Genomic DNA, 14752 nt, shown 5'->3' on the forward strand with positions numbered 1-14752 from the left:
TGCTGTTCAGTATAATGCTCTTATAAATGTGTCTATCTGTGTACATCAGTGTCTTACAATTCGATCCAAAACATAAAAAAAGTAACACTCAGTGAGAGGTCTTTAAACCATTTTTAAGAAAAGGGATGAGTCAAAAGTATCAGTTATTACACAAAGTCATTTGTGGATTAATGCTTATTGGAGATGCGAACAGTTTCAACCGATTCAGTTCGATTTGGTGAACTGGTTCAAGAAGATCCGGTTACATCGATTGATTCGTTTGCGAACCGGATATCACTAAACTGCTGTTTTGAACTCTCTCACAACAGACACGGAAGAGAAGACAATGCTCAATAAAGTCGTAGTTTTTGCTATTTTTGGACCAAAATGTATTTTCGATGCTTCAACAAATTCTAACTGACCCTCTGATGTCACATGGACTACTTTGATGATGTTTTTCTTACCTTTCTGGACATGGACAGTATACCGTACACACAGTTTCAATGGAGGGACTGAGAGCTCTCGGACTAAATCTAAAATATCTTAAACTGTGTTTCGAAGATAAACGGAGGTCTCACGGGTTTGAAACGACATGAGGGTGAGACATTAATGACATAATTTAGATTTTTGGGTGAACTAACCCTTTAAATTTAATAGGCTACAACAAAATTTACGATTTTTAAAGACCCGTAAAAACCCTGTTTGTAGTATTTTTTTTTCAGTTCATACAAAAGTGTACATTCAAGGAAAAGATTAAAGTTAAAAAAAAAAAAAACTATATTGCGTTTCAAAATTAATTTAATAGATAGTCACACTGTCAGAATGAGTGAAATGAATGGATACTTCTGTCAGTGCTTCTGTGATAGTGTGTCACGTATGGGTATTTGTTTGGCTGCTGTTATGCATACTTAACCAAAATTGTTATTTGATATGATATGTAATATAACATTGAAAGCACTGCATTTTCACAATCTGCAAGCACAAGTTGAAATAACACAAGGTCAGGGATTTAGAAGCAATCAGAATTATATGGGCAGTAATTTAAATTTGTATGCCTATCAAAAATACGAATATATTGTTCTTTAACACTGAATCAGTGCACTTATATAAAAACATACTCAATCTTAGACATGTTCAAGTCACACATCTTATTTTAACAGCACTGCTGAAGATGATAGATGGCTTAACTATTAAAACTTCATCCCTTTCAATAAAGTAAGACTTCAATATTCAAAGGCCACTTTGTACTAGAAGCTGGCTGATAAATATACAGACATGAATGTGATCAATCCTCCTGGTGGTTGTACAAGATGTCCGCAGTGGGGTTCTTCCTGTGCGAGGGAGGTACTAAGTGATTTGGTAGCTCTGTAGGGATCTCAAATCCCTCCAGTTTGATTTTAATAAGATGCTGAGCAAGAGCAAATTCTTCATCATCCAGCATGCCGTCCTTATCACAGTCTGCCAGCTTCCAGATCTTTCCCAGTACAGTGTTGGGCAGACGAGAATTCATCATCTCCTTCTTGGCATTGATGCCAGTTACCTTCCCATTGACAGGCATCAGTGTGTAGAAGATTTCATCGTAGCGATGTTTGTCGCGACTCACGATCCAGTCCTCAGTATCAGCCCCTGCACTGATACCCTCACCATAGGTGAGGTGGCCGAAAGGCCCGTCGGACGAGTCCTCAAAGGCTCCACCCATTACCATCTGAGCAGGCTGTTTGCTTTCTTCCTCTCGGATCATGTTCAACAGACTTGAGATCTTGGTGGACAACATTCTGTCCACAGATTCAATCAACTTCACCTTCAAAGAAGGGAACTTGCTGAAGTCATAGTGTTGCAGTTGCTCCTGCATGTTAGTAGATGTGAGTGACAGAGGGAGACATTTTAATGTTAAATTAAAGTGTGTCATAATATAGCACAAACAGACAATACACACTGGGTTATATTTTTTGTTACATTATTCATTTTTTATAATGTGTTAAACAAATGAGGCATCCAAGTACTGACGTGGTTATTTCAGTGATATGATTCTGGAGTTAATCAATGTCGCCTACAGTCTATTCAGAGAATGGCTTTTATCTTTCAAGTGCTGTCTGGAATCTGTCTGGTTGGAAAGTTCACTGAGAGCATGCGTGCAGTCATTAATTAACATTGTAATTATAGTCAATGATTGCTGTTTTCATATCAATTAAAATTCTGCATCCCTGAACCTTAAGTAAATGTGAAAGAACTGAATGTGAGATGCGTCCCTATTAATCTCTGTAAAAGAATGTGAAACTCCATTACAGTGCTCGACTGACTGCTGACTAGATGTGGGGCTAGAGTCTGTGGAGAGTCATGCTGGGTATACATCCTCAGGCAAGAACAAAAAGTAAAAGTACAGACTGTCTGCTCCTCAGTCAATAGCAGTGCTGGGACTCAAGCAGCCCCCGCAGGGACTCAACCATAGCACTAACACACTGTACAAAACAAACATTCCTTAGATCTACAGCCTGGAATCCTCATACATCTGCACCATTATCCTAAGAACCAGCAGTTGTTGGAAATGTTATTCATAGCTACATAAAACGTGTCTCTGTAAATAAACATCCTGGTTAGTTTTGTTTAGTTTGTAAACATGTGTAGATGCCATAATATAATATCTAATATTTACCCATGTTCCATAGACACAGACCAAGTCTCACCTGCATTTTAATGACATTAGGGAAATCTCCAGGTGAGATGTGGTGCTCTCTCTGCAGAATCTGATAGATCTCAGGCAGGTGGGCAATCAGCTCCTCCTTTTTCTTCTCTTTTCCAAACAGGGAGGGCATTTCCTTCTTTAAGTAGCTGATGATATAAGCATGCACCTGCAAACACACACAGCAGATTATAGTCAGTTAGTTCATGAGGAGGTATGGTAAACCTGTGTTCATGGAATAATGTATACTGGAAAAATGGGCCTACATATAACATACTGATAAAAAAAAAACTGATGTTCTTAATATTTATTATTAACTTATTTGTTATAATAAATTAAACTAACCTTACATTTAATATATATATTTAAGACACAAACCTAATTACAATAAGAGGATGTCAAACTGTTTATTTAAAACAAAGGCTAATTTATGGCATAAAGCATAAGTAAAAAAAAACACAAAAAAACAACAACAACAACTAAGTTCTACATGCCAGTGGAAGTAATTCAAGACCTCAAATGATATCACAATGCATTGTGTTTGTGTGTGCGTGCAATGTGTTTGTGTGTCCGTTCAATATCACTATTTTAATACTATAGTCAATTTTTCTGACATGAAATCTACCTCCTGTTACTCTAGGCTGGTTACCTAATCAAACACCAGCTGTGTGTTTACACCTTGGAAATGCTCTTGCCAAAGGATCATTCAAAAACGTCTGTATTTATTCAAACTATTTCCGCAATATAGAGGCAGTACACCACGAGAGATCCAAATTAAGGCTGGGCTTTTCCTTTTTAAGCCATGTTTATTCCTTTAAATGATGACTGGCTGCTCGATGAGGACTGGAAAGGCGTAAACATGACAAGTGGCGAGTCTGAGTGGGGTGGAGAGGTTTTGGAAAAGTAAGAGGCGTGCTCTCTTCAAGACTGTTCCACACACATTCCTTTAAACCACGGAAAGGGACTTTTCTGGGCTTTTCCAGGAGATGGAGAAGGTATTTAACAGCTTCACATAGCTTCACCACTACAGGAAGACAGGCACAGGGCTACAGGATTCCTGTTTGCTGGATGTGTTTGGAAAATATTGCGGAAGAGATAAGACACACTTTCTGTCTTGGTTCCATGAGTGAATTGTTTATGTCCATATTTAAGTGTTAAGGCGCAACCAGGTTGTGTTGAATGGGGGAAAGTTCATTCAGTGTACTCAGTCGAAAACAATAGTAGTTGAACTAAGGTCAAACACAAGACAAAATAACAGACAATGAGCAGCGATGCTGGAAAGGTTGAAAAGCAGCAAGGTATTATTGACAGTTTAAGATCTTAAAAATGAATAATTATTTATAAATTATATTAATACATCCACACTAAATATATTAATATCAAATATGTGTACGTGTATGATGCATAAACATCTCCATAAATAAAACTGTTTATAATTAATTAATATCAACTAAAATATAAAATATAAGTAAATAAACATAATAGAAATAATAACATGATATTATAGATCTTAGGCTTAATATTCAATGTTTTGTACATTCAATAATAACTATACTACAATAATATAAATAGCACTTAACAACTTTTTAATATCATAAAAATGCATGGCTAAGTGTGTGGATTTCTAAGCTGTGACATTAAACCCTTACCTTAGCAAGACGAGCTCTTTTGATGAGGTCATTCAGCTTTCGCAGGGCAGCGTTGCGAGGCAAACTCTGGATGTCTTTGAAGAGATCTTGTGTTTCGGCTTCAAACAGACGCCGGTTGTCTGCATTTTGAAGAGGTTTGCCCCAAAAAGAGCCGAGATAGACCCTCACCACCTCTGGAGTATTGATCACCTTCCCCAGCGACCACATCAGCGCACCATAAACCCGCATTAGCTGCTGAGTGTCCACCTGATCGGCCTTGTTCAGTACCACACGGATTTTGTCATCTTGCCCACGGAAAGCTTTGATCGCTTGAGAAAATTCATCAGATATGTCTAGCTTATGGGCGTCAAAGAGGAGAATGATACGGTCCACTCGCTCTCCAAACCAGCGCAGTACCTCAGAGAAATCATAGCCTGTGGGGATAACATGTCAATAGAACAGAAATAATCAGCTTAGTACTTCATAGCCCTCCATATAAGGGAAAATAAACTGAGTGCACTTCATTCAGTACACACCACAGAGACATATACAATAGTAAAACAACATAACACAATACAAAAAATGTATAATATAGTATTCTCAAACTTTTTTTGTTAGCCAAAATCTCTGAAGTAGATTTTAAAGTTAGTATTTCAATAATTTAACATTGCATTCACGTGATCATGGTTCTCTTATGTTGGCTAATGGTAACAACGGCATGCAGGTAAACAAATAAAATAAATTTTTCTTTTCAACTTACAAACCCTAGTCTTGGAAACCCTATTATAATACTGTATATAATAAATATGAATACAGACAAAACAAATTATATAGTAAATAAACCTGTATTATACAGAAAAGCATCTCCCCTCTTTAAAATAATCTCCATCCAAATAACAGCAGTTAATGTATTTTTACATTTTGTTTATGACATGTTGTTGTTACTATTTTTCATTTGGATGTTATAAGTTTAACTGAGTAAATACAGCTGGATAAAACAAAAAAACGTGTCTTCATTTCAGACTGCAAAGCAACAAAATGTGATTATTTTAAAGGGGGTGATGCTTTTCTATACCCACTGTAATTTAATAAAAAAATTAAATACAAAGATCCAAGACCAAACTTAATATTTTAAACACTCATTGTGGAAACATTACAGACACAATTCATTTGAAATTGGTATTTCATGACTGAAAAAAATGTTTAACTGTCCTTGTCATGCATTGATAATGGTCACACGTTTCTTTCTGTAGCTAGAAGAAAAAGGTATAGAAAGAAAGAAGGACATAAAGTGCACAGGTCACTGATCTGTCATGATCATAAGAAGCATGTAGAGACAGGGAAATCACATCTGCCCCTCATTTTCATGTAGCGCATTATAAACCAGTGCACATGTTGATGAATTCAGATTTTAAAGCAGTGAGATCCAGCTTATCCAACCACCTAACAGTCGTGAGGAAATTACGCTGCTCCAACAACAATGGCATGGATTACACATAGCTATAAAAATTTAGCAAAAAGCTCTGCCAAGATTTTACTAAGGAGGAGCTCAGTGCTTAGAGTGTGGGAACCATCAATGCTGTTCCATTAAAATCTATGACCCTCTATGTCTTGGGTCCTATAACTAGTAACAATTTCTTTAAACAATTTTTTATGACTTTTTCCACAGTTCAATTTAACTGATCCTATGGTGATGAATACTTTTTTAAAAGTACAAACAGTCTAAACTTCATGCATTATGATTATAAGAATCAACAATACACTGTTTAAAATTGTCGAAAAAAAATAGATGGTTGTAGAAAATAATGCGTCACACCAGAAGTTGTCAACTTACCAGTATTATTTTTATAATAATTTAAATCACTTTTATAAAAAGTACACAACACAAATGTCTGGCTGTAAAATTCAGTAATTTTCCAATTTTGAACATTCATAGTCATATTAGAAATGAAATATGATTGATGCACATGTTCAATGATCTGTCAGAGACGCTAACGTAAGAAGAATGCAACCTTAGCTGAGTGGAACTAAAGCAGGAACAGATGAGGAACGCCCATGTGTTTTATCCCTTATGGCTGAAGCTCCAGCCGTACATTTGTGCTGTTCTACATTTGTGCCACCAGGCCTAATCTGCAGTGTGCAGACTATCTGTGCCTGCGTATTCCTGTGCTGTACCTCTGCTGCCATGCATTTTCACAGATAACACTTCTACAGCATGAACAGGCATATCTCACAACTGTTAAAAATTGCTTGGCCACCTCTCAGTGCTCTGCCTTCTTAGTTAAAATAAAAAAATAAACAAAATATGTGAAATAAAGCATGTAGCAGCTTGTTTTGTTAACGGATGACCCAGTAACACATAAATACCTGCTACATGTTAAGTTACCAGAATGCTGACATAAACCCTGAAGTGTATTTGGAAAGTTAAACTCATGCTTTTGAAATGAGAAAAAAGAAAGTGAGAAATGTTGACTTTCGCAACACCAGACTCATCACGGTTTCCAGCAGGTCTGCTGGTGTCATGTATTGGGAGACAGGGACGGAAACAGCAGAGGAAATTTACAATGAAACAGGCCAGATCTGGTGACTCAAATGAAAACTAATGACTAAAGCATTATGATTGTTCCTTATACTGGGAACATGAGCTTCAGTCCTCCAGGAAGTGAACCAGCCTGTCTTATCTAATGCATCACACCCAATCTATTTTCAATGGGAAATAAACAAAGAGACTCCAGGAAGAAGAATTCTGCCAAGGCTAAACCAAAGAATTTACATTGTTTTGGTCATGTGACATTATCTTCTCTTCACTAAGCATCCAGTCATAACTAGTTTTACCTTAACAACCAGCTCTTCCCTAATAAACATCTTTGGAGGAGCCCTTGAGAAGACTGTCAAAGAAGATTGGGGTATATTTAATGGTGTCTCTTTTGTCATTTGATATCCCATTGCAACTCCCGGTCTTTGTTTGTCATACAATACAGGATGGACTAGCTAAAAGACACTACAAAGACTAGAATGAACATCCTCCTGTACAGTAAACACTGACTGCAGCCACTGACCTCTGCTTATGCGCTGCTTCTCGCCAGACAAAATCCCCGGCGTGTCAATGATGCTAATGCTCTGTAGAACTTGGTTGGGCATTTGTGAGCAGATGAACCTGACAAGACAGATGGAGAGAGTTCATCACCTCATGTTATCACCGGAAATGCTGGTATTACATTTGTCGCTTGACTGATTTGATCTGAGTCATGGGAAAATATAACAGCTGAGACACATTTTCTCTTAAAATTCTTTCAAAGATACGAGAATAAAGCTTACCACAAATGGTTACCAAATAAGTTAGTCACACACAAAAGGAGAGACTAACAAGCTGTACACTCAACTTCAGATTAAACTGGACTTACTAATAATATATAAATGTTTAGTCACATTTACCATTGCTCTCCAAAATTTTGCAGAAGCTGTGCCTTATGCAACGCCAAACTACTGACAGTGGAATTTTTTTTTGCTCAGAAAAATGTCCCAATATTTTGTTAATGTGACCTCATATTAACACAGACAAGCTTTGTATAAAAAAAGAAATGAAACATAAAAAATATGCATCCATCCAGAACATGCAATCAAGTCCAAAGATAACAAATGAGTTGTAAGGAGAGTTTTAAATGTTATGATTGAGGTGGAGGACCTATTGGACAGTAGTAAATTACTCCACAACCCTGGGACAATGACATTAAACAAATGTATAAAACATTTATAATGTGACAAACTATTCTTTAACTTTATATCTAGAAATCTTCAAGGAGAGAATATTATAGTGATGTTAAGATTGCAATACTGTCTCAAGTGAATTTGAGTATGTCTTTTTTAAAATAAATCCTTAGAGGAAATTGCAACATCTGTAAGCAAACATCACCTGTCAGCTGCAAAGCAGAAGGACATGCTGAGAAATGAGGAAGAAGCATTCGACCAAGTTTCATTTTCAAGAAAATGACATGCATTTGTTTTTTTTCAAAAAAAGCCAGTAGATAAAAGTGATGAGAAATTAAGAAAAAGAAATTGCTGTTCCCAAATGTGCCATCACATGACGCACGACAGGCTCCACAGGAAGCAAAGTGCATTGTTTTGAGGTTCCTCTGGAGGAGAGGAGATGTGCTCTGTCAAGTGGTCCTTTGACCTCTACAGTGGTCACTGTCAAATAAGTAATACCCCATTTCCCCTTCACATAAATATCCAGCAAACTAGAAAAAAAAACAACCTTTGTTTAACTATCTGGGTACTTAAAATAAACATTAAACTTGTGGAAGCTCATGCAACAGTTATAGTTAAGTAAAAGGAGAAGTGACCAAGCCCCTTTACACAGTTTTGAGACACTTTATTGGTAAAAATATTTGCCTGTAATAGAAAAGCAGGCTGCGTGGGATGAAAGGAAGAAATGAATGAGCAGCACGATGAGCTGGGTAGAAAAACATGTGACCCTAATGGAATGTAAAGTGACAACTGCAAAACTACAAAGCATTGTGACATAATGTGTATTTAGTGTATGCATGTTCTTTTGTAAACGTTAATCTGTACTTAGGCTATTCCAGACAAATTTCCTTATCCTATACCATTGCCAGAGCAATATAATGGAAAGTCCTTGTTTGGCAATGGCCTGGGAAAGAGGCACATGTGCAACATAAAGTAGCAAATAAGAATATGTGCCCACATTCTAGAATTCCCTGCTGCATGAAATGATGTCTAATAACAATAATTCTCCTGGCTCAAGCTTGTCAGAACACTGGAATATGGTGTTATCAATTGATTTAGCCCCATTTTACTTTCTCAGAGGTGTTGAAGGGTTAGTTTACCCAAAAATTGATAAACCGACATTCCGATGTGCTTTTTTCATGCAAAAAAAACTTTATGCATGTGCCTTGAACAATGTTTGTATGCAAATTATTACATTTTTTTTACTTTGATTAAACCATTTGATTCATATAGATTACTTTTGAGAACTCTTTAAAGCATCAACATTTAGGTGGAATGGACTTTCAGTAGAGGGAGATAAATCCCAGGTTTCATTAAAAATATCTTTATTTGTGTTTCAAAGAACAACAGTCAAAGATTAATGACAGTCTTCAGTTTGAAACAACATGAGGGTGAGTATTGGCAACCATTTCCATTTTTGGTTGAACTTCCCTTTAAATATGCCAAGATTGATATCTTTTGAGCAAGCAAAGAGACTGTGAGAAAGAATATGTTTTCAGACACTTGACTGAAATACTACAGCCACAATCTTTGAAACTTAAATCTAAAGTGTAGGGACGGGGCTCTTGATATTTACCTATTTAAGAAGGCATTTCCAAAAGCATTGAGTTTGCGGAAAGGTTTCTTTGGGTCCACAACCAAAGCATTTCCAGGAACAATTCCCTCGTTCTCATTATACATTACAGCTATGAATCCATCTGTCGTTGGTTCGGGGCCAATTCGCATCCCTGGAAAATCTTGCTCCAGAAGATACCTGCAGGAGGGAAAGGTTAAGTATTAACAAACAACTACTTAGTGAACGGGAGTGGCATGATCATTGTACGGCACACATTAGCAAAAATGTCATGGTTGGGTATTATATTAAAACTAATGGAATCAAGTTGATCGAGGATCAAAGCTAAACAGTGGCCCTTAACCCTTGGACAAATGCTAGAATGTGAAAACAGACGTATATTCATCAGTCTCCCTCTTCCTGTAAATTCCTAGCCATAACTCAGATCCCAAGCACATCCTGCCAGAGGATGAGAAAGTGTCAAAGGTTTCCAAGCAAAGAAACACATGGCTTGACATTAAAATCTAATAAAAATGTAAGATAACTATAAATCAGACATACAAATTAACATTGTTATATATGGTTGGATTACTCCCTTGTGCAAATGTTTAATGAAAGGAATATGAAAAACCTTTTAGGAGGTGAAAAAAAAAAACTTGCCTCTAGCACTCAAAAGCCTCTTTCACACAGAGATTCCAGAAAATACATAAATAATGTGTCCCTGGATCGTTTGATTTTGGTTCATACACACTGCCAATGATTTTCCGGAATCTGTGCATGTTCTCTATTATAGATCAGTGGTTCACACCATAGACTGTATAAAGGTTCACACACATCTAATAGAATGTAACACATATCGTTTCTCTAAACAATCAGCGCGAAGAAGAGCTTTCTGATCTCTGTTTCAATCCAGTTCACAGGGGTTATATACTTTACTCATCTGGAATATGGTGTTTGAACGTCCTTAAATATCCATCATTTTCAATTATGACCTTATATTTTACATTATGAATGGATGATTTAGTATAAGCCAGTTGCATTTGTATTTCCTCATTCATTCAGAGACTGTCTAGAACAGGACCCGATGAGCAACAGCACAGACATCAAAGCTGGACGGTATTGACCTACAGTGAAAAGCCAATAAAAAGAATAATGATGCTTTTATGAGTTGCATACTCTCCAGCCTTCTGCATCTCTTCTCAGATGAATGGACTATGTGAGCTGACATAAGCTGTTCTTACACAGAGCCTTGCCAGGGTTGGCAGCCTCCACAAAGAGTTGACTGTACTGAACTTAACGTGTACACACGCTGTTGTTTGAGAAACTAAATACAAATAAAATAAACAAATGAAAAATAAACAATAATTAAAAAGTCTTAATAACTATAGTTGTGTCTAATAGTATTATAATAAATTTGTAATGCGTTTCTTGAGTTACTAGACATTACAATTCATTCAAGTAAAGGACGCTTCCAGATGAGTATACTAAGTGTTTTGCGGACACACCTATCTGTCAAAAAAGCGATGCATTACCTGATGAAAGTGGTCTTTCCTGTGGAATACTGTCCGACCAGCAGCACCATGGGTTTGTTATGGAAGTCCGCCTCCTCCAGCGCCGGTGAGTGGAAGTCATGGAAAAGGTAGGTCTCCTCCAAAGGCAGAAGTTTTTTATCATAGAGACCCTGAAGTCCTTCAGTCACCGTTTGAAACATGTCTCCCTCCTTGTTCCTTCCACCCTGTTCCTTATTTACCCAAGTGAACATGTTCCTCGCAGAGCTCTTTTATACGTGATGCAACCTTAGTTCCCTTTTTATACTTGAGGAATTTAAAACGGTCCCAGTGTTGTTGTTTTCTTCTTCTTCTTTGTTTACTGTAGTATTGACACTACCCCGTCTCCTGGTCTATGGGTGGATTGTGCAGCTGACAGCTGTGTGTGTGCCGCTGTGACCTCACCTGTATCCTTTTATGTGACGCGCTCTTTCTCACGACGCTGGTTTGAATATTCATGAGCTGGAGTGACGTGCGGGTTTCACACTGGTGAGCTCGCGCTGCTGAGGGCGGGTTGTTATTAGGGTGCAGTGAATCTGTAGCACTGCTGACTGCTAGTTATTTAATGTGAAATAGAGAAGGATAGGAACAAAGTAGCTGACATGGCGAAACCGAAAACCGCATTTTGAGAAATGAAATGCTTTCTCAAAGTCGCCCCACAGTACATAAGCATACGCGTAATATATATATTTTTTTTTACAAAGCACCGCAGGATATTTTAAAGAAGTATTTTACTACAATTTCTTTGACAAAGCAGGCACACGTTTTAACAGTATATACGTTTTGTATAGATCCTGCTTATGTAGTCGCTTGTACGTTGTTCCTCAGTGACCGAAATTCCCCGTGAACTGTGGACACGGTCAGGCTTGTACATTTACGACACCTAGTGGCCAGCAATGAATTAACAGTATTTTATTGTTGTCCCTAACTGTTCAGCTAGGATGGATCTAAATAATTACATATACAAAGTAATGCAAAAACAAAAGTGCTGCGTGGGGTATAAAGTCTCGGTGCTCTTTGGTTGTGGGATAGTAAGTCTCTGAAGACAAGAACTCCAAGGCACTCGAATATCTCAGTGAAAAAATTAAAAAGCCTTTATTACATTCTTGGCTTGCTTTTTTTTAAAAAATGGTGAGAGGTACACCTACGCGTTGCGGCTACATGCCTTCATCAGGGTGTGTATTACAAACAATGTCTCAGTTCATTTAACAACAGCTAATTAATCAAATTAGAAACACCTGGTCACTCTGTGTAAAGCAACTCAAAGAGAGAGGTAAAAAAAAAAGAAAGGAAATTCAAATTGCATCTCTTACACAAAAGTCATAAAGTGTGAAACTATCATTATAAATATAATAATATCAGCATAAATATAATGCATGAGACAAAAAACAAAAAAATTAAAAAAAAAAAAAAAATCAAACCATCTCACACAAAAATAATAAATCATGGAATTATCATCATAAATATAATGAATGAGAGACAAAAGAAAAAGAAAAAAAATTTCATTTAAGAAATGGTACAAAGTCTAACTCTCCGTTTAAGCCTGGACATGTAGTTGCTTTCAATGTATAAATCCAGAAAGACTCTCTCTGTAACAGCCTATTAGTCCTATCTCCTCCCCTGATTGATTTCGGGATATGTTCAATGCCAGTAATTTTTAATGTACTTGGATTACCATGATTCACATCTCTATAGTGTAGGGCCATAGGGTATAATGGGTTGCAAACTCTAATCGCATTTTTATGCTCTGCTAATCTGGTCTTTAATTTTCTTGTAGTCATCCCTATATAGAAACAACCACATGGACACTCCAACTTATAGAGATCAACTACTGAGAGGACACCTGCTTGTTTTATTGTACAGTTAGCAGAATGGACATTGAATAACAACATCTTTTTGTTTCAAAATGAATTCTATAAACAAATTAAAGGTACAGCTATGGGTGCCTGTTTTGCCCCAAATTATGCGAATTTGTATTTGGGACTTTGGGAAAAGAGATTTGTATTCTCTGACTTAAATCCTTATTTGAAGTATGTTGAGTGGTGGGGAAGATATATAGATGACATTATATTGATATGGAATGGTTCAGAGGCTGATTTGCTGTCTTTTCATACATATCTAAATAACACCAACGCTAATTTGAAGTTGAGTCTAGAGTATTCTAACACTGAGATTCATTTTTTAGATATCAACATTTTTAAAGAAAGTGATGGGATGTTACATACTACTATTTTCAGAAAAGAAACTGATAGAAATACTATATTAAGAGCAGACAGTTTCCATCCCTTATGGATGACTGAGAATATTCCAGTGGGACAGTTTCAGAGGTTAAAAAGAATATGTGATAAGGAAGATGTTTTTAACATTAGGGCACAAGATATGACTCAAAGATTTAAGGAACGAGGGTATAAAGATAGGGTGATTAATAAAGCATATACCAAAGTAAAAAATATGAGTAGAGATGAGCTATTACAAAAAAAACAAGAATCACAAGAGTCAGACAATTCAGTTTATTTGGTGACACAATATAGCACAGAGGCTAACAGAATTAAGAAAATTATAAAAAGTAATTGGGAAATAGTTATGAGTGATCCTTATCTAAGAGAAGTCATGCCTGAATCTCCTTCCATTGCGTTTCGAAAAGCACCTACAATCAAAGATAAACTTGTGAGAAGTCATCTTCCAGCTATGAAATCAAATACCTGGTTAGGCTTAAGTGTAGGAAATTACAGATGTGGTAATTGCAATCATTGTGATAATATGGTTAAGACTGGTGTGTTTAGAGATGTAACCTCTGGTTCTGAATTTAAAATAAGATCATTTATTAATTGTAATACCTCATTCATGGTCTATAAGTTGGAGTGTCCATGTGGTTGTTTCTATATAGGGATGACTACAAGAAAATTAAAGACCAGATTAGCAGAGCATAAAAATGCGATTAGTTTGCAACCCATTATACCCTATGGCCCTACACTATAGAGATGCAAATCATGGTAATCCAAGTACATTAAAAATTACTGGCATTGAACATATCCCGAAATCAATCAGGGGAGGAGATAGGACTAATAGGCTGTTACAGAGAGAGTCTTTCTGGATTTATACATTGAAAGCAACTACATGTCCAGGCTTAAATTGAGAGTTAGACTTTGTACCATTTCTTAAATGAATTTTTTTCTTTTTTTTTTCTTTTGTCTCTCATTCATTATATTTATGATGATAATTCCATGATTTATTATTTTTGTGTGAGATGGTTTGATTTTTTTTTTGTTTTGTTTTTTTAATTTTTTGTTTTTTTGTCTCATGCATTATATTTATGCTGATATTATTATATTTATAATGATAGTTTCACACTTTATGACTTTTGTGTAAGAGATGCAATTTGAATTTCCTTTCTTTTTTACCTCTCTTTGAGTTGCTTTACACAGAGTGACCAGGTGTTTCTAATTTGATTAATTAGCTGTTGTTAAATGAACTGAGACATTGTTTGTAATACACACCCTGATGAAGGCATGTAGCCGCAACGCGTAGGTGAACCTCTCACCATTTTTAAAAAAAAGCAAGCCAAGAATGTAATAAAGGCTTTTTAATTTTTTCACTGAGATATTCGAGTGCCTTGGAG

At 36.4% G+C, this 14752-nt stretch overlaps 1 protein-coding gene across 1 annotated transcript; it reads right to left on the reverse strand.

Moving 5' to 3' along the window:
- Positions 1–759: 759 nt before the first annotated feature.
- LOC132111604 (EH domain-containing protein 4-like) lies at positions 760–11533 on the reverse strand. The gene is made up of 6 exons (XM_059519053.1): positions 11119–11533; positions 9611–9787; positions 7347–7444; positions 4309–4721; positions 2664–2828; positions 760–1825 (listed from the first exon to the last, which is right to left on the reverse strand). The coding sequence occupies exons 1-6, from the start codon at positions 11346–11348 to the stop codon at positions 1265–1267; spliced, it is 1644 nt and encodes a 547-aa protein (XP_059375036.1). The 5' UTR covers positions 11349–11533; the 3' UTR covers positions 760–1264.
- Positions 11534–14752: the final 3219 nt, after the last annotated feature.

This window comes from Carassius carassius, chromosome 31 (assembly GCF_963082965.1).
Source record: "Carassius carassius chromosome 31, fCarCar2.1, whole genome shotgun sequence".
In the NCBI taxonomy this organism is placed as follows: domain Eukaryota; kingdom Metazoa; phylum Chordata; class Actinopteri; order Cypriniformes; family Cyprinidae; genus Carassius; species Carassius carassius.

Bases quoted from the DNA above. Each gene is read 5' to 3' on its own strand.
- LOC132111604 (XM_059519053.1), bottom strand. From the start codon at position 11,348: ATGTTCACTTGGGTAAATAAGGAACAGGGTGGAAGGAACAAGGAGGGA. The intron at 4,722-7,346 runs GTCAGTGGCTGC...TTATCCCCACAG, and splicing joins GAAGCAGCGCATAAGCAGAG to GCTATGATTTCTCTGAGGTA. The intron at 2,829-4,308 runs GTAAGGGTTTAA...GTGTGTTTGCAG, and splicing joins AAAGAGCTCGTCTTGCTAAG to GTGCATGCTTATATCATCAG.